The sequence below is a fragment of the Panulirus ornatus genome, chromosome 48, assembly GCF_036320965.1.
Source record: "Panulirus ornatus isolate Po-2019 chromosome 48, ASM3632096v1, whole genome shotgun sequence".
NCBI classification, from domain to species: Eukaryota; Metazoa; Arthropoda; class Malacostraca; order Decapoda; family Palinuridae; genus Panulirus; species Panulirus ornatus.
Window position 1 is genome coordinate 9605810 of NC_092271.1, and position 24941 is coordinate 9630750.

The following is a 24941-nucleotide window of genomic DNA, read 5'->3' on the forward strand; positions in this document are numbered from 1 at the left end:
AACGAACAAGCTGTTCAGTAACAAGAGATGGCGAGCCAGTAATCTCAATGAAAAACTATAATGAAATATCATTTTCTAATATATTTCAAGTTATGATAAAAGACGAAAAGCGATCAAGCGTTGAGAATTGTTTGAATAACATAAAATACGAATAGAAATATAATCAACGCCCATAATTCAACAAGATGAATTCTGAAAAGACCAAAAGAAGAAAATCATAGCGCAAATTAGATTAAACTAAGTTGAAGTCTAAGTTATGGGTTAATTCTTACAAAAGTCTGAATATCCTTCCTTGTCCTAGAAAAAATACAAAGGCCATATCTTTCCCGATCCCCAAAGCTGTCAATCTATGTCCGCTTAAATCAGGGGAACACCTTGAAAAATACGTTTACAATCAATCACAATACTAAATTTTCTTTTCGGATAAAATTAGCTGCTTAAGAAAATGATAAGTAATAACACATTTAAATACAAAAACTCCTTTTCTGCCTACAAAACTAAGTTAAAGTTTGAGTCACATAATACAACACGGACGAAGCCATTCTATATAAACGTTAAGAATTGTTCACATACGTCTAAGACCATTAAGTATATGAAATGTGGAGAAAAGTATTCATTGACTGAATGAATCCGAATACTGTTTTTACTTAACTGAAGATAAATATAGAGTTCATAGTAACACGTGTTCTGTACGAAGATCATATTTACATTTATAAGCTACTTGAAATAATTCTCCACATTTCTCAAGATGGAAAAAATATCCAACTGTATGTGAATTGGTGGCGAAGAATTGTGTATTTACATAGTCGGGATTTCCTATAGTTTTCATAAAGGAACCATGGCTGATGAAGAATTTGATGGTGATGAGTAAGTGTCATGACAGATTCTTATTTTATGGTGTTTTACAAGTTATTGACTTTAAATAATTCGTTGGATGTCCGAAAGGGTAATATTACCTTCCTAGTAATAACACCGTTTTGGACATCCACCTGTTTGCGACAGAAATGAAGACATCACTAACCATCTGAAAGACAGTTTCAGCCAAACCAATCGTAACAACCTAATAAATTCGCAGATTGCCCGAAAAGGTAAAGAGACCCTATTCTTCAAGTGCTGGAGAACAACTGTATTAAGTTTGATGAGAATCTCATTTAGTTTTAAGTCCAATCAATTCTAAAGTGTGTGTCATGCTGTGGAAATAATAGAGGAAAATAGGGTAAATACTGATAACTGAAGCAGTAATACTTAATATGAAGATGGTTAGGTGCCTTCATTTTGATCACTGCAGATTGCAAAAATTTAGGGTAATTTCGGCCCATCAAGACTTTACATGAGAAAGACAGACAACAGGAGGCGTGCTTGGCCCACAAGTGGATTGTCTGTTAGAAAAAAGGAGTTTAACTTGACAAGAAAATGTAATTCTGCTCTGTATTTTTTTAAGCTATCACCAGCTCCTTGCTGCTGCACATTATCCTTCTAGTGTCCCCATTACCACCGTCGTTTATACAGTGTATTTCTGGCGTTTTTTTCAAAGTATACCTGAATGTATGAAATTTGTCTAAACAACTTTTGAAGTTATGTTTATAGTCTTAGCATTCACTATATCTAACAGTAACTTATTCCAGTATTCAACACACGTATTGGAAAAGCTTTTCCCCATGTCCGCACTACATCTGTTAGCTATGAGTTTTATTTCATTTGTCCTGGTAACTGTATTTTCTTGTAATTTGAAAAGATGTTCGTGATTTACTTATCAGACTTGTTCATAATTTTGAGCACTTGGATTACGTCACTGTGTAGTTATGTTTTTTAAAAGAGAAGAGATTGGGGCAAAAAAGCAATTATTTTGAACTTTGAAGATTCTACACTTGCAACATGAGAACTGGTGTCTTTTTGATTAATTGTGTATTATCTCATCAGTGACTATTTGTAGTGTTTATGAAAAACTGTTAAGTTTGATTTCAAGTTTCAGTTAACTTTAGGCAGTATAGTACTTTTGATTTTGATAGAGCTAGACTTGCTTTGTGTAAAAATATTGTATAGTGGTGTGAGTTGTACTTTTATCATAATACTTATTTTAGTACTTTTTGATATTGCTGGCTCCATCATTTCCATTTTTTGTAGGCAACATAATTGATATTTCTAAAATGCAGTTTTTCTTTTCTTTTATATTTACTGTATACCCATCATCTGCAATTTTCATTTGCATTTAAGTGTGAAAATATTTTTTCTTCATTTTCATAGTGTTGGGGATGACTTTGAGGAGGTAGAAGAAGATGAAAACCTTGATGATTTACAAGAAGGCGAGGTAAGATGTAATACGATATACAGTATGTTGTTTTTAGGCCTGGACTTATTAAGACCCCATTTCTGACATGCTAGCCTCTGCCGTTGCTTACCTTGTGCAAACTCTCCAAGGGTCTTCTTAGTCACTTCCTTGTTACTCTGGGGCCACTTTCAGCCAAACAGTGACCCCCCACTGGGTTGACATCACCAACTGTCTTCATGGCTGCCAAACTGGTCTCCAGCAGCAGCTCACCACATCCAGATCCAGAAATTTCAGGATTACTGAGGACACAGACAGGAATGACATCTATTCTGCAGTTAAGGGAAAAGAGAGATACTTAGTGAGGCATTGAACAGCTTCTGGAACACTTACAATTATTGAAGGAAGAGTAAAATGGATATAAAAGAAGCCAGCATTGTTTAGTATGGAATGAATAGATGCCATATTTGATGATTAAAGCATCCACCATCTTAATTATTATTTCTGGGCTTAGTGAAACATAGTAAAAAGATAGTAATGAGGACAAAAAATTTTAACAGCACTGATTGGCAGTCAATAGCCTGTACCAACTATCATCATGGGAGTCCTGTTTTAATACTTTTAAAGTATGAGGCTAATAAATCAGTTCCTAGAAATTTGTGGGGAGGGGTACAATAAGGCTAGGAACACTACCCAAACCAGGCAAGGAAGGTTCTATAAGCCTGAACAGGTAGACTAAACTTAGCCAGATTAAGTTAGGTTCTTTACGTTTCTGGTCAGCCTGTCCCAATACATGTCAGGAAAATTAGAAAAAAAAAAAAAGCTCCTTCTTGGGAAACAATTGTAAAATGGTAAATTCTGATAGCAACCAGTACTAAGGTTCTTGTGAATTAATACCTAACGTACATGAACTTTCAGGTAGCAAGTAATCTTCATAATGAAATCAGGACTGAGTGTCAGACTTAAGGAGGAAGGATATTAAACTTTTTTCCAAGATGAACTGAATTCTTAAACCTTTTCTATCAAACTGCTTCATCATAAGAAGCCACTAAGTCAGACTCAGAGTTGTCCAGTGAAAAGGATGAAGTAGGGACCAATAGTCTACTTGGACTTGGCAGGAGTTCTTGATTTCATTTAGAATAATTATTAGGTTCTAATGCTTTACATTTTCCACAGAACCAGTCAGTCAGACACCCTACCCATGAAAGAGAATTTGTATTCATGTCTGTGTTCTGTGCTCTTTATTATTTTTTAGTGTACAGGTAGACCTCAGTTTATGAAGGTTTCACTCCTGAAAAACTTCATAAAGGAAAAAATCATATATCGAACACAGTAACCCTTATACTCCCATTATAAATCCTGATACTTTCTAAAACAATTACAAAAACCTTGAAATGCTTTAAACCATAATATTAATGACTATTTTTGGTGTACACACTGATTATAAGACAGAAATATGGCATCATCGTAAGGGTTTAACTGAATGTGTTTATTGATTTTTGGATCACTTACAAGACTTGGAGCAAACCAATGTAATTGACAATCTTGCCACTTGAATCTCCAAGCACTTTTTGTGTCAGCCCGGCAGTCATTGTCTTAATTGTTGATGCATTGGTACACCCAGGTGCTATCAAGGAAGTAATTTCTTTTATTAAATCTTCATTACAGCTCTAACTGTGGAACAAATGATTCATGATACATAAAGAAAAAAGATAACAGAGGTATAGGCAGAAATTCATCATGATGTGATATGACAATGAGTGGTTTCCTGGCAAAGCCTGTTGGACTAACCCTAGTTAAAATTTCCTAAAGTATAGATTTTGAAAATTCTTTTCACTTTGAAATCACATTTCTTTTCAACTTTATAAACAGGACATTACTCTCGTGTTGCAGTAAAGGTAAGGAGTGGCGTGCCTTGTTCATTGTTTCTTAAGGGGTTAACTTAAACAACAAGTGTAGGTTTAAACCTGAATATTTGGTAATTGTCTTTATAATCTTATTGTTGTGCTTAGTAAAGTATTGGAGGATATGTTTTCCATACTTTAGATTATATGCCAAAACTTATCAATCCCACCACAGTGGTGCTGCCATTCAAAACTTGCATGTCTTTCAGGCTTCAGCAAAGTTCTTGTACACAGATTTCCCTTTGAATAGCATGAGTTGATCTAAGCTTATCTAAAGATATTACAGGTATTTCCTTCCCTCGTTACACCTATGACAGTGGGCCAGCGGAATTTTGGGTTACAGATACTTTAGTTTTACATATATGAATTTTTTACAGTTGTTACTGCCTGTAGTATATACAGACCAGATGCATGTGTCAGCTTCTCAGCATCTTTTTTTGTAAAATATTACAAAAAAATGAGTTATCTGTTACTTTCAAGTTTTGATTTATAAACTGAAGTGGGGAAATTATTTGTGACTCTAGAAATTCATAAGCTATTGCTTTGTAAAGTGGGGTCTACCTGTAGTCAAGCTGAAGAATTCTCAAATTTCATCAAATATCATTGTACCATATGTGAACAGTGTTTCATTTTAATGGATCACTTGATCTTGAAGAATCCCATTCATGATGAACTGAGTTAATCCCCATGTATTTTCTCTTTTTAGGAGGATGAGAACCAGGTAGAGTTAATCCCTGCTGGGGAAGGTCAGCCAGTACCCACACAAAAACGGATTACAACACCATATATGACTAAGTAAGTATATTTCTAGTTCACCTGTATCAGGTACACTAGAATAGGATAAGTGTTTTTCATATTGTTAGTATTAAGTCTCCCTTCTGCATGAGAGCTCTTACACATGATATACCCTACATTTCTGCATTCACTCAGAACAGTCACATTAGTGTTGTGATCAGTATTGAAGTTTTAGCCAACTCTGTCACCTTTCTTTTATCATGTAGCTTTAGCTAATGCTGCCATCTGATTTTGTTTGATGAGGTAGGTGAATAATAATGCTATTGCAAAATTTCCCTTAAAAAACAGTGTTTTATTGAAATTCTTTCTTCATATGTCTAAAGTCATCAGAATTATATGGTTCATCCAAAATGTAATTGAAATAAATCTGAAGAACTTTGACTTTTTCACAAGATCAGTTCACTACGTACGCCAATACCCAACCTTCCCTCTTATATGCCATCATAACCATCACACAGCTGTTTCACCATCAAGCCCATTGTCATCATTTCAGGATGGTAGCTTTAAGTCATGGCAAAAAGTTTTTAATGAATAAGTTTGCCCTCTTTATGAACTGGCATATCATTTATTGCATGCCAATATTTCTTCAAGGAAAGTTTGTTAAATTTTTTTATACGTTTGCCCTCTATATGAATTGGCATATTTCTTGTATGCCAGTATTCTTTTTCTTCATACTGCTGAATTTTGTAATATAACTTAGTATTTTGGATATCTTTTCTTGCTGGTTGGCTTTAGCCACTTTAGCTCTGCCATGTTGACATCGTGTGCCTTTTTTCTGGTTTGTGACTGTGGTCTACAAGGAAACATGGTTTATTGATTACTTATTATAATGGATATGTTTTCATGTATATATTACAAGGATACTGTATACTTATATATGAAATTACTGATAACATAAGACTCATCTTTTAAATGATCACATCATGATTTTACAAATTGATAACATGGTTCTTAGCTTTTGTCAGTTACCTCTCCAGCCATACCACAGTAGGATCAGGAACAAATGAATAACAGTCTCATTTGCACACATGCATTCTCCTTTCAAGCATATTGTCCCAAAACCAGAGCAAGTCATCCACAGCCATGCCCCACAGACTACAATGTGGTGTACTTTCACTGCTTCAAATGCATTGGTTCAGTCGAATGGCATCCTGTCAACTCCTTTATGCTATATTAGTCCAGTTCATTTTACCCCATTTGTGCTTCTTGCCCTTCTGAATGTTCAGGCCCAGACACTAAACTTTCCTTCATTCCACCTCCTCTTTTTAAGTTTTCATCTCTCCTTGCTCTTTCTGCATTGCTTCTGACACATATCCCCAAAGTTTGTGTTTACTTATCCTCTTGCTATGTTATGGTCCTCCCACCCCCAGCACACCAGACCTGCATCTTGCTCTAATGCACATGCATTCATTTGCCTCTCTTTCCCCCCACAATCCATATTGTGATGATTAGGGAGAATATGGTAGCCCTCTGTAGGAGCGAACAGACAAGAGCCTCGGGTTGGAATGCTTTGAAGATTTAAGAATGTGATATTCGGAACTATCTTGTATTTTCAGCATTTGTTTTGTAATAGAATTTTTCAATACATAGATAAAATTATCCCAAGATATGAGAAAAAAGAGCAAGGGAAGGAGTAGCAATACTCCTGAAACAGGAGTTGTAGGAGTATGTGATAGAGTGTAAGAAAGTAAATTCTCGATTAATATGGGTAAAACTGAAAGTTGATGGAGAGAGGTGGGTGATTATTGGTGCATATGCACCTGGGCATGAGAAGAAAGATCAAGAGAGGCAAGTGTTTTGGGAGCAGCTGAATGAGCGTGTTAGTGGTTTTGATGCACGAGACCGGGTCATAGTGATGGGTGATTTGAATGCAAAGGTGAGTAATGTGGCAGTTGAGGGAATAATTGGTATACATGGGGTGTTCAGTGTTGTAAATGGAAATGGTGAAGAGCTTGTAGATTTATGTGCTGAAAAAGGACTGATGATTGGGAATACCTGGTTTAAAAAGCGAGATATACATAAGTATACTTATGTAAGTAGGAGAGATGGCCAGAGAGCGTTATTGGATTACGTGTTAATTGACAGGCGTGCGAAAGAGAGACTTTTGGATGTTAATGTGCTGAGAGGTGCAACTGGAGGGATGTCTGATCATTACCTTGTGGAGGCTAAGGTGAAGATTTGTATGGGTTTTCAGAAAAGAAGAGTGAATGTTGGGGTGAAGAGGGTGGTGAGAGTAAGTGAGCTTGAGAAGGAGACCTGTGTGAGGAAGTACCAGGAGAGACTGAGTACAGAATGGAAAAAGGTGAGAACAATGGAAGTAAGGGGAGTGGGGGAGGAATGGGATGTATTTAGGGAATCAGTGATGGATTGCGCAAAAGATGCTTGTGGCATGAGAAGAGTGGGAGGTGGGTTGATTAGAAAGGGTAGTGAGTGGTGGGATGAAGAAGTAAGAGTATTAGTGAAAGAGAAGAGAGAGGCATTTGGACGATTTTTGCAGGGAAAAAATGCAATTGAGTGGGAGATGTATAAAAGAAAGAGACAGGAGGTCAAGAGAAAGGTGCAAGAGGTGAAAAAAGGGCAAATGAGAGTTGGGGTGAGAGAGTATCATTAAATTTTAGGGAGAATAAAAAGATGTTCTGGAAGGAGGTAAATAAAGTGCGTAAGACAAGGGAGCAAATGGGAACTTCAGTGAAGGGCGCAAATGGGGAGGTGATAACAAGTAGTGGTGATGTGAGAAGGAGATGGAGTGAGTATTTTGAAGGTTTGTTGAATGTGTTTGATGATAGAGTGGCAGATATAGGGTGTTTTGGTCGAGGTGGTGAGCAAAGTGAGAGGGTTAGGGAAAATGATTTGGTAAACAGAGAAGAGGTAGTGAAAGCTTTGCGGAAGATGAAAGCCGGCAAGGCAGCAGGTTTGGATGGTATTGCAGTGGAATTTATTAAAAAAGGGGGTGACTGTATTGTTGACTGGTTGGTAAGGTTATTTAATGTATGTATGACTCATGGTGAGGTGCCTGAGGATTGGCGGAATGCGTGCATAGTGCCATTGTACAAAGGCAAAGGGGATAAGAGTGAGTGCTCAAATTACAGAGGTATAAGTTTGTTGAGTATTCCTGGTAAATTATATGGGAGGGTATTGATTGAGAGGGTGAAGGCATGTACAGAGCATCAGATTGGGGAAGAGCAGTGTGGTTTCAGAAGTGGTAGAGGATGTGTGGATCAGGTGTTTGCTTTGAAGAATGTATGTGAGAAATACTTAGAAAAGCAAATGGATTTGTATGTAGCATTTATGGATCTGGAGAAGGCATATGATAGAGTTGATAGAGATGCTCTGTGGAAGGTATTAAGGATATATGGTGTGGGAGGAAAGTTGTTAGAAGCAGTGAAAAGTTTTTATCGAGGATGTAAGGCATGTGTACGTGTAGGAAGAGAGGAAAGTGATTGGTTCTCAGTGAATGTAGGTTTGCGGCAGGGGTGTGTGATGTCTCCATGGTTGTTTAATTTGTTTATGGATGGGGTTGTTAGGGAGGTAAATGCAAGAGTTTTGGAAAGAGGGGCAAGTATGAAGTCTGTTGGGGATGAGAGAGCTTGGGAAGTGAGTCAGTTGTTGTTCGCTGATGATACAGCGCTGGTGGCTGATTCATGTGAGAAACTGCTGAAGCTGGTGACTGAGTTTGGAAAAGTGTGTGGAAGAAGAAACTTAAGAGTAAATGTGAATAAGAGCAAGGTTATTAGGTACGGTAGGGTTGAGGGTCAAGTCAATTGGGAGGTGAGTTTGAATGGAGAAAAACTGGAGGAAGTGAAGTGTTTTAGATATCTGGGAGTGGATCTGGCAGCGGATGGAACCATGGAAGCGGAAGTGGATCATAGGGTGGGGGAGGGGGCGAAAATCCTGGGGGCCTTGAAGAATGTGTGGAAGTCGAGAACATTATCTCGGAAAGCAAAAATGGGTATGTTTGAAGGAATAGTGGTTCCAACAATGTTGTATGGTTGCGAGGCGTGGGCTATGGATAGACTTGTGCGCAGGAGGATGGATGTGCTGGAAATGAGATGTTTGAGGACAATGTGTGGTGTGAGGTGGTTTGATCGAGTGAGTAACGTAAGGGTAAGAGAGATTTTTTTTTTTTTTTTAAACTATTCGCCATTTCCCGCGGTAGCGAGGTAGCATTAGGAACAGAGGACTGGGCCTTTTTTGGAATATCCTCACCTGGCCCCCTCTGTTCCTTCTTTTGGAAAATTTAAAAAAAAAGAAAAAAAAGAGAGATGTGTGGAAATAAAAAGAGCGTGGTTGAGAGAGCAGAAGAGGGTGTTTTGAAGTGGTTTGGGCACATGGAGAGGATGAGTGAGGAAAGATTGACCAAGAGGATATATGTGTCGGAGGTGGAGGGAACAAGGAGAAGAGGGAGACCAAATTGGAGGTGGAAAGATGGAGTGAAAAAGATTTTGTGTGATCGGGGCCTGAACATGCAGGAGGGTGAAAGGAGGGCAAGGAATAGAGTGAATTGGAGCGATGTGGTATACCGGGGTTGACGTGCTGTCAGTGGATTGAAGCAAGGCATGTGAAGCGTCTGGGGTAAACCATGGAAAGCTGTGTAGGTATGTATATTTGCGTGTGTGGACGTATGTATATACATGTGTATGGGGGGGGGGGTTGGGCCATTTCTTTCGTCTGTTTCCTTGCGCTACCTCGCAAACGCTGGAGACAGCGACAAAGTATAATAAAATAATAAATAAATAATGAGAAAAAAAATACCATTTACATATTTCATGTTGTAGAAGCCAGCCAAGAGGAGTGGGAGCATGGGGATGGAAATCTTTCACTCCTTTTTTATCACTGCCTTCAGGTAGGACTGGGGGTTCCTTGAAGTTTGAATTGTCTGTTTCCAATATTACCTCCCTATATCAGGAATGCAAGTACATATAAAGAGAAAAAATGAATAAACTTGACCTGTACTCTTAATTATTACACCTCAGTTGATGTGAATTTTTCGAAACTTTATCTTTTGCATGACATTGTAGTATTAATCATCTTATTTTTTTTGTGACAGATATGAAAGAGCCAGAGTTTTAGGTACAAGAGCATTACAGATTGCAATGTGTGCACCTGTCATGGTAGAGGTTGATGCTGAATCAGACCCACTCCAAATTGCAGCCAAAGAGTTGAGGGAGAGGAAAATTCCTATCATCATTCGTCGCTACCTGCCAGATGGATCTTTTGAAGACTGGGGTATAGATGAACTTATAATCAGTGACTTTTGAGTGTACATTGTAATTGCCTATTTATTTGCATATTGTATGGTGGTTCATGTTTCATATCAAATCATTATTCATATCATTAAGATCCATTATTTTTAGACAAAGAAATCAACAATATTTGTCTGAAGATGGTTGAATAACTTTGGTTAATAAATTACCTGTAATAAAAGAAATAACTATAAAAACACCTTTCTGACTATTATTAATGCCAGTTGGAAAGAATAAGTTAGGGCTATATACGATGTTTTTGCTTAATGGCTTGACTGACAGAAAAACAGCAGCCCGGAACTTGATCATGTCCATAGGTTGCTTCCAAAGATCTTTAATAGAACTGAAGAGATGTCTTATGTTGAGTGAGTGCTTGCCAGTTAGCAAGTATGTACTTGGTGTTTGATGTACTGTGAAAGCAAATAGTTAATGCTTTGAACTTGAGGAAAACTGTATTTGTACTTATTTAGTTAAGGTTAAGTATGAGTTTGACATTTGATGAAGACTTATTGTGTGAGGTAAAGTTTAGGTCAGAGGATTCCAAGAGTTCTACTTTGAGATTATTTTTGATAATTTATTCAGTCCATCATTCCAAACTTCAGCAACTCCCAGTTTAGCACTAGCGAGGATACTGATGTATAGTGACATAATGTGTGTGTTTGCAAAATTCATGGCCATTGCGCTGGCACTTCCGTGGCACCTGCACATCAGTACTCTTTAACACTAAGACTTGCAGGGTAACATCATCCTGGACATACATCCCCATCCACTCTTCTCTATATCTCTCCCCTTAGTCAGTGATAGGATTACCTTCAAATTCTTCCTGTTTAGATGCAATGTGACTTCCTGTACGCTGCGGGGCCTGGTTGTAGATAGGGAGCTGTGGTTTTAGGTGGATTACTAAAGACAGCCAGAGAATGGATGTTTGCTGATGAAGCCTTTCTTCATCTGTTCCTGGTGCTATCTTGTTAATGTGGGAAACTGTGATCTAGTATGAAAAAGGTACTAGCATAGCAAGAGTTTGGTTTCAAGGTTGTTAATGAGAGAGTTGGGGGCTCCATAAGGATGTTTTGTCATCCCCATATTAATGTACATGATAGCTTTGTGTAACTTTCCTGGAGACACCAGTTTATAATGTATGCTGATGATGATGTACAATGCAAAGGTTTGAGTAACATGCAAGAAGCCTCAAATACCCTTAATGATATTGCAGAATAGATTTTGTAATTAGCGATGAATATTTTTTATACTTCATCGCTGTTTCTTGCGTTAGCAAGGTAGCAACGGGAACAGACGAAGAAATATCACATCTGCTCACATCCATTCTCTTGCTGTCTTGTGTAACGCAATGAAACCATAGCTCCCTATCCACAACTACGCCCCACATATCTTTCCATGGTTTACCCCCAGCACTTCACATGCCCTCGTTCAATCCATTGACAGCAAGTCAGCCCCAGTATACCACTTCATTATACACAACTACGCCCCACAGATCTTTCCACAGTTTACCCCAGACACTTTACATGCCCTCATTCAATCCACTGACAGCATGTCAGCCCCAGTATACCATGTCATTCCAATTCCTGTTCATGCCTTTCACCCTCCTGCATGTACAAGACTTCTGTTTCCAATTTGGTGTACCTGTTCACTTTTTTGTTCTCTCCACTTGTCCAAACCATTTCAGCACACCCTCTTCAGCTCTCTCAACCATACTTTATATCATCATCGGTCTCTCCAGAGCTGTCAACCATGAGTTTTTGCTGTATTTAGTTTTTTGAGAATTGGGAAAAGTATTGAGTTTCAGTACCTCGAGGGGTACTCTAGTTTTACTGGCGTAGCCATCTCACCCCTCCTTCTCGTGGTGACCTCTTCAGTACACCCCTTAGGAATGGAACTAAAGGGGGAGGTGTTGCCCATTTATATCAGGGCAATAGTTTTAGATTTGGACAAACGCAATGTTACTTTTAGTTTTGATAATTTTTGAGCCTTGCTGCCTTGCAACTGGAGTTGCCCTCTGCCAGTGACCTGTCAAGGGTGAGGCAAAAAAAGCTAAGAAGCGGCACTGTAGTCTACTAGTTATACTGAGGGTTAAAAGGAATGAGCATTTGAGGGTGATGGCACGAATGTGATTGGGATGATGTGAGAATAAAAGAAAGGAGATTGTGGAGAGGTTTAAAAGTTGTAGCATGGATGTGCTAGGGATTGGGGAAACCCATATTCTTGGGCAGGGTGTGTGGAGGGCATATGAAAATGATGAAAGCAAGTTATGGGAGGGCATGGAAGGTTTGGAATGGACAGAAATGAGTGAAAATTATCAGGGAAGAGGAAAAGGATTGTCAAATATGCATGGGTATGTTGTATATGCAAAATATGTTGTATGTTGTATAAGCAAAATAATAATAATAATAATGATAATAATAATAATGATAATAATATATATCTATTTATTTATTTTACTTTCTCGCTGTCTCCCGCGTTTGCGAGGTAGCGCAAGGAAACAGACGAAAGAAATGGCCCAACCTACCCCCATACACATGTATATACATACACGTCCACACACACGCAAATATACATACCTATACATCTCAATGTACACATATATATACACACACAGACACATACATATACACCCATGCACACAATTCACACTGCCTGCCTTTATTCATTCCCATCGCCACCTCGCCACACATGGAATACCATCCCCCTCCCCCCTCATGTGTGCGAGGTAGCGCTAGGAAAAGACAACAAAGGCCCCATTCGTTCACACTCGGTCTCTACCTGTCATGCAATAATGCCCGAAACCACAGCTCCCTTTCCACATCCAGGCCCCACACAACTTTCCATGGTTTACCCCAGACGCTTCACATGCCCTGATTCAATCCACTGACAGCACGTCACCTCCGGTATACCACATCGATCCAATTCACTCTATACCTTGCCCGCCTTTCACCCTCCTGCATGTTCAGGCCCCGATCACTCAAAATCTTTTTCACTCCATCTTTCCACCTCCAATTTGGTCTCCCACTTCTCCTCGTTCCCTCCACCTCCGACACATGTATCCTCTTGGTCAATCTTTCCTCACTCATTCTCTCCATGTGCCCAAACCATTTCAAAACACCCTCTTCTGCTCTCTCAACCACACTCTTTTTATTTCCACACATCTCTCTAACCCTTACATTACTTACTCGATCAAACCACCTCACACCACACATTGTTCTCAAACATCTCATTTCCAGCACATCCACCCTCCTGCGCACAACTCTATCCATAGCCCACGCCTCGCAACCATACAACATTGTTGGAACATACCCAAACATACCCATTTTTGCTTTCCGAGATAATGTTCTCGACTTCCACACATTCTTCAAGGCTCCCAGGATTTTCGCCCCCTCCCCCAGCCTATGATTCACTTCCGCTTCCATGGTTCCATCCGCTGCCAAATCCACTCCCAGATATCTAAGACACTTTACTTCCTCCAGTTTTTCTCCATTCAAACTTACCTCCCAATTGACTTGACCCTCAACCCTACTGTACCTAATAACCTTGCTCTTATTCACATTTACTCTTAACTTTCTTCTTTCACACACTTTACCAAACTCAGTCACCAGCTTCTGCAGTTTCTCACATGAATCAGCCACCAGCGCTGTATCATCAGCGAACAACAACTGACTCAGTTCCCAGGCTCTCTCATCCCCAACAGACTTCATACTTGCCCCTCTTTCCAAAACTCTTGCATTCACCTCCCTAACAACCCCATCCATAAACAAATTAAACAACCATGGAGACATCACGCACCCCTGCTGCAAACCTACATTCACTGAGAACCAATCACTTTCCTCTCTTCCTGCACGTACACATGCCTTACATCCTTATATCCTTGGGGATACGCGAGAAAGAATACTTCCCACGCATTCCTCACGTGTCATAGAAGGCGACTAAAGGGGACGGGAGTGTGGGGCCAGAAACCCTCCCCTCCTTGTATTTTAACTTTCTAAAAGGGGAAACAGAAGAAGGAGTCACACCAGGAGTGCTCATCCTCCTCGAAGGCTCATATTGGGGTGTCTAAATGTGTGTGGATGTAACCAAGATGAGAAAAAAGGAGAGATAGGTAGTATGTTTGAGGAAAGGAACCTGGATGTTTTGGCTGTGAGTGAAACAAAGCTCAAGGGTAAAGTTGAAGAGTGGTTTAGGAATGTCTTGGGAGTAAAGTCAGGTTTAGTGAGAGGACAAGAGCAAGGGAAGGAGTAGCACTACTCCTGAATCAGGAGTTGTGGGAGTATGTGATAGAGTGTAAGAAAGTAAATTCTAGATTGATATGGGTAAAACTGAAAGTTGATGGAGAGAGATGGGTGATTATTGGTGCATATGCATCTGGGCATGAGAAGAGAGATCATGAGAGGCAAGTGTTTTGGGAGCAGCTGAATGAGTGTGTTAGTGGTTTTGATGCAAAAGACCGGCTTATAGTGATGGGTGAATTGAATGCAAAGGTGAGTAATGAGGCAGTTGAGGGAATAATTGGTATACATGGAGTGTTCAGTGTTGTAAATGGAAATGGTGAAGAGCCTGTATATTTATGTGCTGAAAAAGGACTGGTGATTGGGAATACCTGGTTTAAAAAGCGAGATATACATAAGTATACGTATGTTAGTAGAAGAGATGGCCAGAGAGCATTACTGGATTACCTGTTAATTGATAGACGCACGAAAGAGAGACTTTTGGATGTCAATGTGCTGAGAGGTGCAACTGGAGGGATGTCTGATCATTATCTTGTGGAGGCTAAGGTGAAGATTTGTATGGGTTTTCAGAAAAGAAGAGTGAATGTTGGGGTGAAGAGGGTGGTGAGAGTAAGTGAGCTTGGGAAGGAGACTTGTGTGATGAAGTACCAGGAGAGACTGAGTACAGAATGGAAAAAGGTGAGAACAATGGAAGTAAGGGGAGTGGGGGAGGAATGGGATGTATTTAGGGAATCAGTGATGGATTGCGCAAAAGATGCTTGTGGCATGAGAAGAGTGGGAGGTGGGTTGATTAGAAAGGGTAGTGAGTGGTGGGATGAAGAAGTAAGAGTATTAGTGAAAGAGAAGAGAGAGGCATTTGGACGATTTTTGCAGGGAAAAAATGCAATTGAGTGGGAGATGTATAAAAGAAAGAGACAGGAGGTCAAGAGAAAGGTGCAAGAGGTGAAAAAAAGGGCAAATGAGAGTTGGGGTGAGAGAGTATCATTAAATTTTAGGGAGAATAAAAAGATGTTCTGGAAGGAGGTAAATAAAGTGCGTAAGACAAGGGAGCAAATGGGAACTTCAGTGAAGGGCGCAAATGGGGAGGTGATAACAAGTAGTGGTGATGTGAGAAGGAGATGGAGTGAGTATTTTGAAGGTTTGTTGAATGTGTTTGATGATAGAGTGGCAGATATAGGGTGTTTTGGTCGAGGTGGTGTGCAAAGTGAGAGGGTTAGGGAAGATGATTTGGTAAACAGAGAAGAGGTATTAAAAGCTTTGCGGAAGGTGAAAGCCGGCAAGGCAGCAGGTTTGGATGGTATTGCAGTGGAATTTATTAAAAAAGGGGGTGACTGTATTGTTGACTGGTTGGTAAGGTTATTTAATGTATGTATGACTCATGGTGAGGTGCCTGAGGATTGGCGGAATGCGTGCATAGTGCCATTGTATAAAGGCAAAGGGGATAAGAGTGAGTGCTCAAATTACAGAGGTATAAGTTTGTTGAGTATTCCTGGTAAATTATATGGGAGGATATTGATTGAGAGGGTGAAGGCATGTACAGAGCATCAGATTGGGGAAGAGCAGTGTGGTTTCAGAAGTGGTAGAGGATGTGTGGATCAGGTGTTTGCTTTAAAGAATGTATGTGAGAAATACTTAGAAAAGCAAATAGATTTGTATGTAGCATTTATGGATCTGGAGAAGGCATATGATAGAGTTGATAGAGATGATCTGTGGAAGGTATTAAGAATATATGGTGTGGGAGGCAAGTTGTTAGAAGCAGTGAAAAGTTTTTATCGAGGATGTAAGGCATGTGTACGTGTAGGAAGAGAGGAAAGTGATTGGTTCTCAGTGAATGTAGGTTTGCGGCAGGGGTGTGTGATGTCTCCATGGTTCTTTAATTTGTTTATGGATAGGGTTGTTAGGGAGGTGAATGCAAGAGTTTTGGAAAGAGGGGCAAGTATGAAGTCTGTTGGGGATGAGAGAGCTTGGAAAGTGAGTCAGTTGTTGTTCGCTGATGATACAGCGCTGGTGGCTGATTCATGTGAGAAACTGCAGAAGCTGGTGACTGAGTTTGGTAAAGTGTGTGAAAGAAGAAAGTTAAGAGTAAATGTGAATAAGAGCAAGGTTATTAGGTACAGTAGGGTTGAGGGTCAAGTCAATTGGGAGGTGAGTTTGAATGGAGAAAAACTGGAGGAAGTGAAGTGTTTTAGATATCTGGGAGTGGATCTGGCAGCGGATGGAACCATGGAAGTGGAAGTGGATCATAGGGTGGGGGAGGGGGCGAAAATTCTGGGAGCCTTGAAGAATGTGTGGAAGTCGAGAACATTATCTCGGAAAGCAAAAATGGGTATGTTTGAAGGAATAGTGGTTCCAACAATGTTGTATGGTTGCGAGACGTGGGCTATGGATAGAGTTGTGCGCAGGAGGATGGATGTGCTGGAAATGAGATGTTTGTGGACAATATGTGGTGTGAGGTGGTTTGATCGAGTAAGTAACATAAGGGTAAGAGAGATGTGTGGAAATAAAAAGAGCGTGGTTGAGAGAGCAGAAGAGGGTGTTTTGAAATGGTTTGGGCACATGGAGAGAATGAGTGAGGAAAGATTGACCAAGAGAATATATGTGTCGGAGGTGGAGGGAACGAGGAGAAGAGGGAGACCAAATTGGAGGTGGAAAGATGGAGTGAAAAAGATTTTGTGTGATCAGGGCCTGAACATGCAGGAGGGTGAAAGGAGGGCAAGGAATAGAGTGAATTGGAGCGATGTGGTATACCGGGATTGACGTGCTGTCAGTGGATTGAATCAAGGCATGTGAGGCATCTGGGGTAAACCATGGAAAACTGTGTAGGTATGTATATTTGCGTGTGTGGACGTATGTATATACATGTGTATGGGGGTGGGTTGGGCCATTTCTTTCGTCTGTTTCCTTGCGCTACCTCGCACACGCGGGAGACAGCGACAAAGCAAAAAAAAAAAAAGAAAAAAAAAATTTATGGATCTAGAGAAGGCATATGATAGACTTGATAGAGATGCTCTGTGGAAGGTTTTAAGAATATATGGTGTGGGAGGCAAGTTGTTAGAAGCAGTGAAAAGTTTTTATCCAGGATGTAAGGCATGTGTGCGTGTGGGAAGAGAGGAAAGTGATTGGTTCTCAGGGAATGTAGGTTTGCGGCAGGGGTGTGTGATGTCTCCATGGTTGTTTGATTTGTTTATGTATGGGGTTGTTAGGGAGGTGAATGCAAGAGTTTTGGAAAGAGGGGCAAGTATGCAGTCTGTTGTGGATGAGAGAGCTTGGGAAGCGAGTCAGTTGTTGTTCGCTGATGATACAGCGCTGGTGGCTGATTCATGTAAGAAACTGCAGAAGCTGGTGACTGAGTTTGGTAAAGTGTGTGAAAGAAGAAAGTTAAGAGTAAATGTGAATAAGAGCAAGGTTATTAGGTACAGTAGGGTTGAGGGTCAAGTCAATTGGGAGGTAAGTTTGAATGGAGAAAAGCTGGAGGAAGTAAAGTGCTTTAGATATCTGGGAGTGGATCTGGCAGCGGATGGAACCATGGAAGCGGAAGTGAATCATAGGGTGGGGCAGGGGGCGAAAATTCTGGGAGCATTGAAGAATGTTTGGAAGTCGAGAACATTATCTCGGAAAGCAAAAATGGGTATGTTTGAAGGAATAGTGGTTCCAACAATGTTGTGTGGTTGCGAGGCGTGGGCTATGGATAGAGTTGTGCGCAGGAGGGTGGATGTGCTGGAAATGAGATATTTGAGGACAATATGTGGTGTGAGGTGGTTTGATCGAGTAAGTAATGTAAGGGTAAGAGAGATGTGTGGAAATAAAAAGAGTGTGGTTGAGAGAGCAGAAGAGGGTGTTTTGAAATGGTTTGGGCACATGGAGAGAATGAGTGAGGAGAGATTGACCAAGAGGATGTATGTGTCAGAGGTGGAGGGAACGAGGAGAAGTGGGAGACCAAATTTTAGGTGGAAAGATGGAGTGAAAAAGATTTTGAGTGATCGGGGCCTGAACATGCAGGAGGGTGAAAGGCGTGCAAGGAATAGAGTGAATTGGAACGATGTGGTATACCGGGGTCGATGTGCTGTCAATGGATTGAACCAGTGCATGTGAAGCGTCTGGGTTAAACCATGGAAAGTTGTGTGGGGCCTGGATGTGGAAAGGGAGCTGTGGTTTCGGTGCATTATTACATGACAGCTACAGACTGAGTGTGAACGAATGGGGCCTTTGGCGTCGTTTCCTAGCGCTACCTCGCACACAAGAGGGGGGAGGGGGTTGCTATTCCATGTGTGGCGGGGTGGAGATGGGAACAAATGAAGACAGACAGTATGAATTATGTACATGTGTATATATGTATATGTCTGTGTATGTGTATATATGTGTGCATTGAGATGTGTGGGTATGTAAATTTGCGTGTGTGGACGTGTATGTATGTACATGTGTATGTGGGTGGGTTGGGCCATTCTTTTGTCTGTTTCCTTGTGCTACCTCGCTAACGCGGGAGACAGCGACAAAGCAAAATAAATAAATATATATATATATATATATATTTTTTTTTTTTTTTTTTTTTATACTTTGTCGCTGTCTCCCGCGTTTGCGAGGTAGCGCAAGGAAACAGACGAAAGAAATGGCCCAACCCACCCCCATACACATGTATATACATACGTCCACACACGCAAATATACATACCTACACAGCTTTCCATGGTTTACCCCAGACGCTTCACATGCCTTGATTCAATCCACTGACAGCACGTCAACCCCGGTATACCACATATATATATATATATATATATATATATATATATATATATATATTATTATTATTTTTTATTATACTTTGTCGCTGTCTCCCGCGTTTGCGAGGTAGCGCAAGGAAACAGACGAAAGAAATGGCCCAACCCCCCCCCATACACATGTATATACATACATCCACACACGCAAATATACATACCTACACAGCTTTCCATGGTTTACCCCAGACGCTTCACATGCCCTGCTTCAATCCACTGACAGCACGTCAACCCCGGTATACCACATCGCTCCAATTCACTCTATTCCTTGCCCTCCTTTCACCCTCCTGCATGTTCAGGCCCCGATCACACAAAATCTTTTTCACTCCATCTTTCCACCTCCAATTTGGCCTCCCTCTTCTCCTTGTTCCCTCCACCTCCAACACATATATCCTCTTGGTCAATCTTTCCTCACTCATCCTCTCCATGTGCCCAAACCACTTCAAAACACCCTCTTCTGCTCTCTCAACCACGCTCTTTTTATTTCCACACATCTCTCTTACCCTTACGTTACTCACTCGATCAAACCACCTCACACCACACATTGTCCTCAAACATCTCATTTCCAGCACATCCATCCTCCTGCGCACAACTCTATCCATAGCCCACGTCTCGCAACCATACAACATTGTTGGAACCACTATTCCTTCAAACATACCCATTTTTGCTTTCCGAGATAATGTTCTCGACTTCCACACATTCTTCAAGGCCCCCAGGATTTTCGCCCCTTCCCCCACCCTATGATCCACTTCCGCTTCCATGGTTCCATCCGCTGCCAGATCCACTCCCAGATATCTAAAACACTTCACTTCCTCCAGTTTTTCTCCATTCAAACTCACCTCCCAATTGACTTGACCCTCAACCCTACTGTACCTAATAACCTTGCTCTTATTCACATTTACTCTTAAGTTTCTTCTTCCACACACTTTTCCAAACTCAGTCACCAGCTTCTGCAGTTTCTCACATGAATCAGCCACCAGCGCTGTATCATCAGCGAACAACAACTGACTCACTTCCCAAGCTCTCTCATCCCCAACAGACTTCATACTTGCCCCTCTTTCCAAAACTCTTGCATTTACCTCCCTAACAACCCCATCCATAAACAAATTAAACAACCATGGAGACATCACACACCCCTGCCGCAAACCTACATTCACTGAGAACCAATCACTTTCCTCTCTTCCTACACGTACACATGCCTTACATCCTCGATAAAAACTTTTCACTGCTTCTAACAACTTTCCTCCCACACCATATATTCTTAATACCTTCCACAGAGCATCTCTATCAACTCTATCATATGCCTTCTCCAGATCCATAAATGCTACATACAAATCCATTTGCTTTTCTAAGTATTTCTCACATACATTCTTCAAAGCAAACACCTGATCCACACATCCTCTACCACTTCTGAAACCACACTGCTCTTCCCCAATCTGATGCTCTGTACATGCCTTCACCCTCTCAATCAATACCCTCCCATATAATTTACCAGGAATACTCAACAAACTTATACCTCTGTAATTTGAGCACTCACTCTTATCCCCTTTGCCTTTGTACAATGGCACTATGCACGCATTCCGCCAATCCTTAGGCACCTCACCATGAGTCATACATACATTAAATAACCTTACCAACCAGTCAACAATACAGTCACCCCCTTTTTTAATAAATTCCACTGCAATACCATCCAAACCTGCTGCCTTGCCGGCTTTCATCTTCCGCAAAGCTTTCACTACCTCTTCTCTGTTTACCAAATCATTTTCCCTAACCCTCTCACTTTGCACACCACCTCGACCAAAACACCCTATATCTGCCACTCTATCATCAAACACATTCAACAAACCTTCAAAATACTCACTCCATCTCCTTCTCACATCACCACTACTTGTTATCACCTCCCCACTTGCGCCCTTCACCGAAGTTCCCATTTGCTCCCTTGTCTTACGCACTTTATTTACCTCCTTCCAGAACATCTTTTTATTCTCCCTAAAATTTAATGATACTCTCTCACCCCAACTCTCATTTGCCCTTTTTTTCACCTCTTGCACCTTTCTCTTGACCTCCTGTCTCTTTCTTTTATACATCTCCCACTCAATTGCATTTTTTCCCTGCAAAAATCGTCCAAATGCCTCTCTCTTCTCTTTCACTAATACTCTTACTTCTTCATCCCACCACTCACTACCCTTTCTAATCAACCCACCTCCCACTCTTCTCATGCCACAAGCATCTTTTGCGCAATCCATCACTGATTCCCTAAATACATCCCATTCCTCCCCCACTCCCCTTATTTCCATTGTTCTCACCTTTTTCCATTCTGTACTCAGTCTCTCCTGGTACTTCCTCACACAGGTCTCCTTCTCAAGCTCACTTACTCTCACCACCCTCTTCACCCCAACATTCACTCTTCTTTTCTGAAAACCCATACAAATCTTCACCTTAGCCTCCACAAGATAATGATCAGACATCCCTCCAGTTGCACCTCTCAGCACATTAACATCCAAAAGTCTCTCTTTCGCACGCCTGTCAATTAACACGTAATCCAATAACGCTCTCTAACCATCTCTCCTACTTACATAAGTATACTTATGTATATCTCGCTTTTTAAACCAGGTATTCCCAATCATCAGTCCTTTTTCAGCACATAAATCTACAAGCTCTTCACCATTTCCATTTACAACACTGAACACCCCATGTATACCAATTATTCCCTCAACTGCCACATTACTCACCTTTGCATTCAAATCACCCATCACTATGACCCGGTCTCGTGCATCAAAACCACTAACACACTCATTCAGCTGCTCCCAAAACACTTGCCTCTCTTGATCTTTCTTCTCATGCCCAGGTGCATATGCAACAATAATCACCCACCTCTCTCCATCAACTTTCAGTTTTACCCATATTAATCGAGAATTTACTTTCTTACACTCTAACACATACTCCCACAACTCCTGTTTCAGGAGTATTGCTACTCCTTCCCTTGCTCTTGTCCTCTCACTAACCCCTGACTTTACTCCCCAGACATTCCCAAACCACTCTTCCCCTTTACCCTTGAGCTTCGTTTCACTCAGGGCCAAAACATCCAGGTTCCTTTCCTCAAACATACTACCTATCTCTCCTTTTTTCACATCTTCGGTTACATCCACACACATTTAGGCACCCCACTCTGAGCCTTCGAGGAGGATAAGCACTCCCCGCGTGACTCCTTCTTCTGTTTCCCATTTTTAGAAAGTTAATACAAGGAGGGGAGGATATATATTTATATATAGTGCCATTGTACAAAGACAAAGGGGATAAGAGTGAGTGCCTCAAATTACAGAGGTATAAGTTTGTTGAGTATTCCTGGTAAATTATATGGGAGGGTATTGATTGAGAGGGTGAAGGCATGTACAGAGCATCAGATTGGGGAAGAGCAGTGTGGTTTCAGAAGTGGTAGAGGATGTGTGGATCAGGTGTTTGCTTTGAAGAATGTATGTGAGAAATACTTAGAAAAGCAAATGGATTTGTATGTAGCATTTATGGATCTGGAGAAGGCATATGATAGAGTTGATAGAGATGCTCTGTGGAAGGTATTAAGAATATATGGTGTGGGAGGAAAGTTGTTAGAAGCAGTGAAAAGTTTTTATCGAGGATGTAAGGCATTTGTACGTGTAGGAAGAGAGGAAAGTGATTGGTTCTCAGTGAATGTAGGTTTGCGGCAGGGGTGTGTGACGTCTCCATGGTTGTTTAATTTGTTTATAGATGGGGTTGTTAGGGAGCTAAATGCAAGAGTTTTGGAAAGAGGGGCAAGTATGAAGTCTGTTGGGGATGAGAGAGCCTGGGAAGTGAGTCAGTTGTTGTTCACTGATGATACAGCGCTGGTGGCTGATTCATGTGAGAAACTGCAGAAGCTGGTGACTGAGTTTGGTAAAGTGTGTGGAAGAAGAAAGTTAAGAGTAAATGTGAATAAGAGCAAGGTTATTAGGTGCAGTAGGGTTGAGGGTCAAGTCAATTGGGAGGTGAGTTTGAATGGAGAAAAACTGGAGGAAGTGAAGTGTTTTAGATATCTGGGAGTGGATCTGGCAGCGGATGGAACCATGGAAGCGGAAGTGTAGCATAGGGTGGGGGAGGGGGCGAAAATTCTGGGGGCCTTGAAGAATGTGTGGAAGTCGAGAACATTATCTCGGAAAGCAAAAATGGGTATGTTTGAAGGAATAGTGGTTCCAACAATGTTGTATGGTTGCAAGGCGTGGGCTATGGATAGAGTTGTGCGCAGGAGGATGGATGTGCTGGAAATGAGATGTTTGAGGACAATGTGTGGTGTAAGGTGGTTTGATTGAGTGAGTAACGTAAGGGTAAGAGAGATGTGTGGAAATAAAAAGAGCGTGGTTGAGAGAGCAGAAGAGGGTGTTTTGAAGTGGTTTGGGCACATGGAGAGAATGAGTGAGGAAAGATTGACCAAGAGGATATATGTGTCGGAGGTGGAGGGAACGAGGAGAAGAGGGAGACCAAATTGGAGGTGGAAAGATGGAGTGAAAAAGATTTTGTGTGATCGGGGCCTGAACATGCAGGAGGGTGAAAGGAGGGCAAGGAATAGAGTGAATTGGAGCGATGTGGTATACCGGGATTGACGTGCTGTCGGTGGATTGAATCAAGGCATGTGAAGCGTCTGGGGTAAACCATGGAAAGCTGTGTAGGTATGTATATTTGCGTGTGTGGACGTATGTATATACATGTTTATGGGGGGGGTTGGGCCATTTCTTTCATCTGTTTCCTTGGGCTACCTCGCAAACGTGGGAGACAGTGACAAAGTATAATAATAATATAATAATATATATATATATATTTTTTTTTTTTTTTTTTTCTTTTTTTATACTTTGTCGCTGTCTCCCGCGTTTGCGAGGTAGCGCAAGGAAACAGACGAAAGAAATGGCCCAACCCCCCCCATACACATGTATATACATACGTCCACACACGCAAATATACATAACTACACAGCTTTCCATGGTTTACCCCAGACGCTTCACATGCCTTGATTCAATCCACTGACAGCACGTCAACCCCGGTATACCACATCGCTCCAATTCACTCTATTCCTTGCACTCCTTTCACCCTCCTGCATGTTCAGGCCCCGATCACACAAAATCTTTTTCACTCCATCTTTCCACCTCCAATTTGGTCTCCCTCTTCTCCTTGTTCCCTCCACCTCCGACACATATATCCTCTTGGTCAATCTTTCCTCACTCATCCTCTCCATGTACCCAAACCACTTCAAAACACCCTCTTCTGCTCTCTCAACCACGCTCTTTTTATTTCCACACATCTCTCTTACCCATACGTTATTCACTCGATCAAACCACCTCACACCACACATTGTCCTCAAACATCTCATTTCCAGCACATCCATCCTCCTGCGCACAACTCTATCCATAGCCCACGCCTCGCAACCATACAACATTGTTGGAACCACTATTCCTTCAAACATACCCATTTTTGCTTTCCGAGATAATGTTCTCGACTTCCACACATTTTTCAAGGCCCCCAGGATTTTCGCCCCCTCCCCCACCCTATGATCCACTTCCGCTTCCATGGTTCCATCCGCTGCCAGATCCACTCCCAGATATCTAAAACACTTCACTTCCTCCAGTTTTTCTCCATTCAAACTCACCTCCCAATTGACTTGACCCTCAACCCTACTGTACCTAATAACCTTGCTCTTATTCACATTCACTCTTAACTTTCTTC

The 24941-nt window shown here is 41.1% G+C and overlaps 1 protein-coding gene across 1 annotated transcript; it reads left to right on the forward strand.

Annotated features, from left to right (window-relative positions):
* The first annotated feature begins 580 nt into the window (after window positions 1–580).
* On the forward strand, window positions 581–10407 carry Polr2F (RNA polymerase II subunit RpII18). Its single transcript, XM_071690525.1, has 4 exons — window positions 581–867; window positions 2245–2308; window positions 4877–4965; window positions 10013–10407. The coding sequence occupies exons 1-4, from the start codon at window positions 839–841 to the stop codon at window positions 10221–10223; spliced, it is 393 nt and encodes a 130-aa protein (XP_071546626.1). The 5' UTR covers window positions 581–838; the 3' UTR covers window positions 10224–10407.
* The last annotated feature ends 14534 nt before the right edge of the window (window positions 10408–24941 follow it).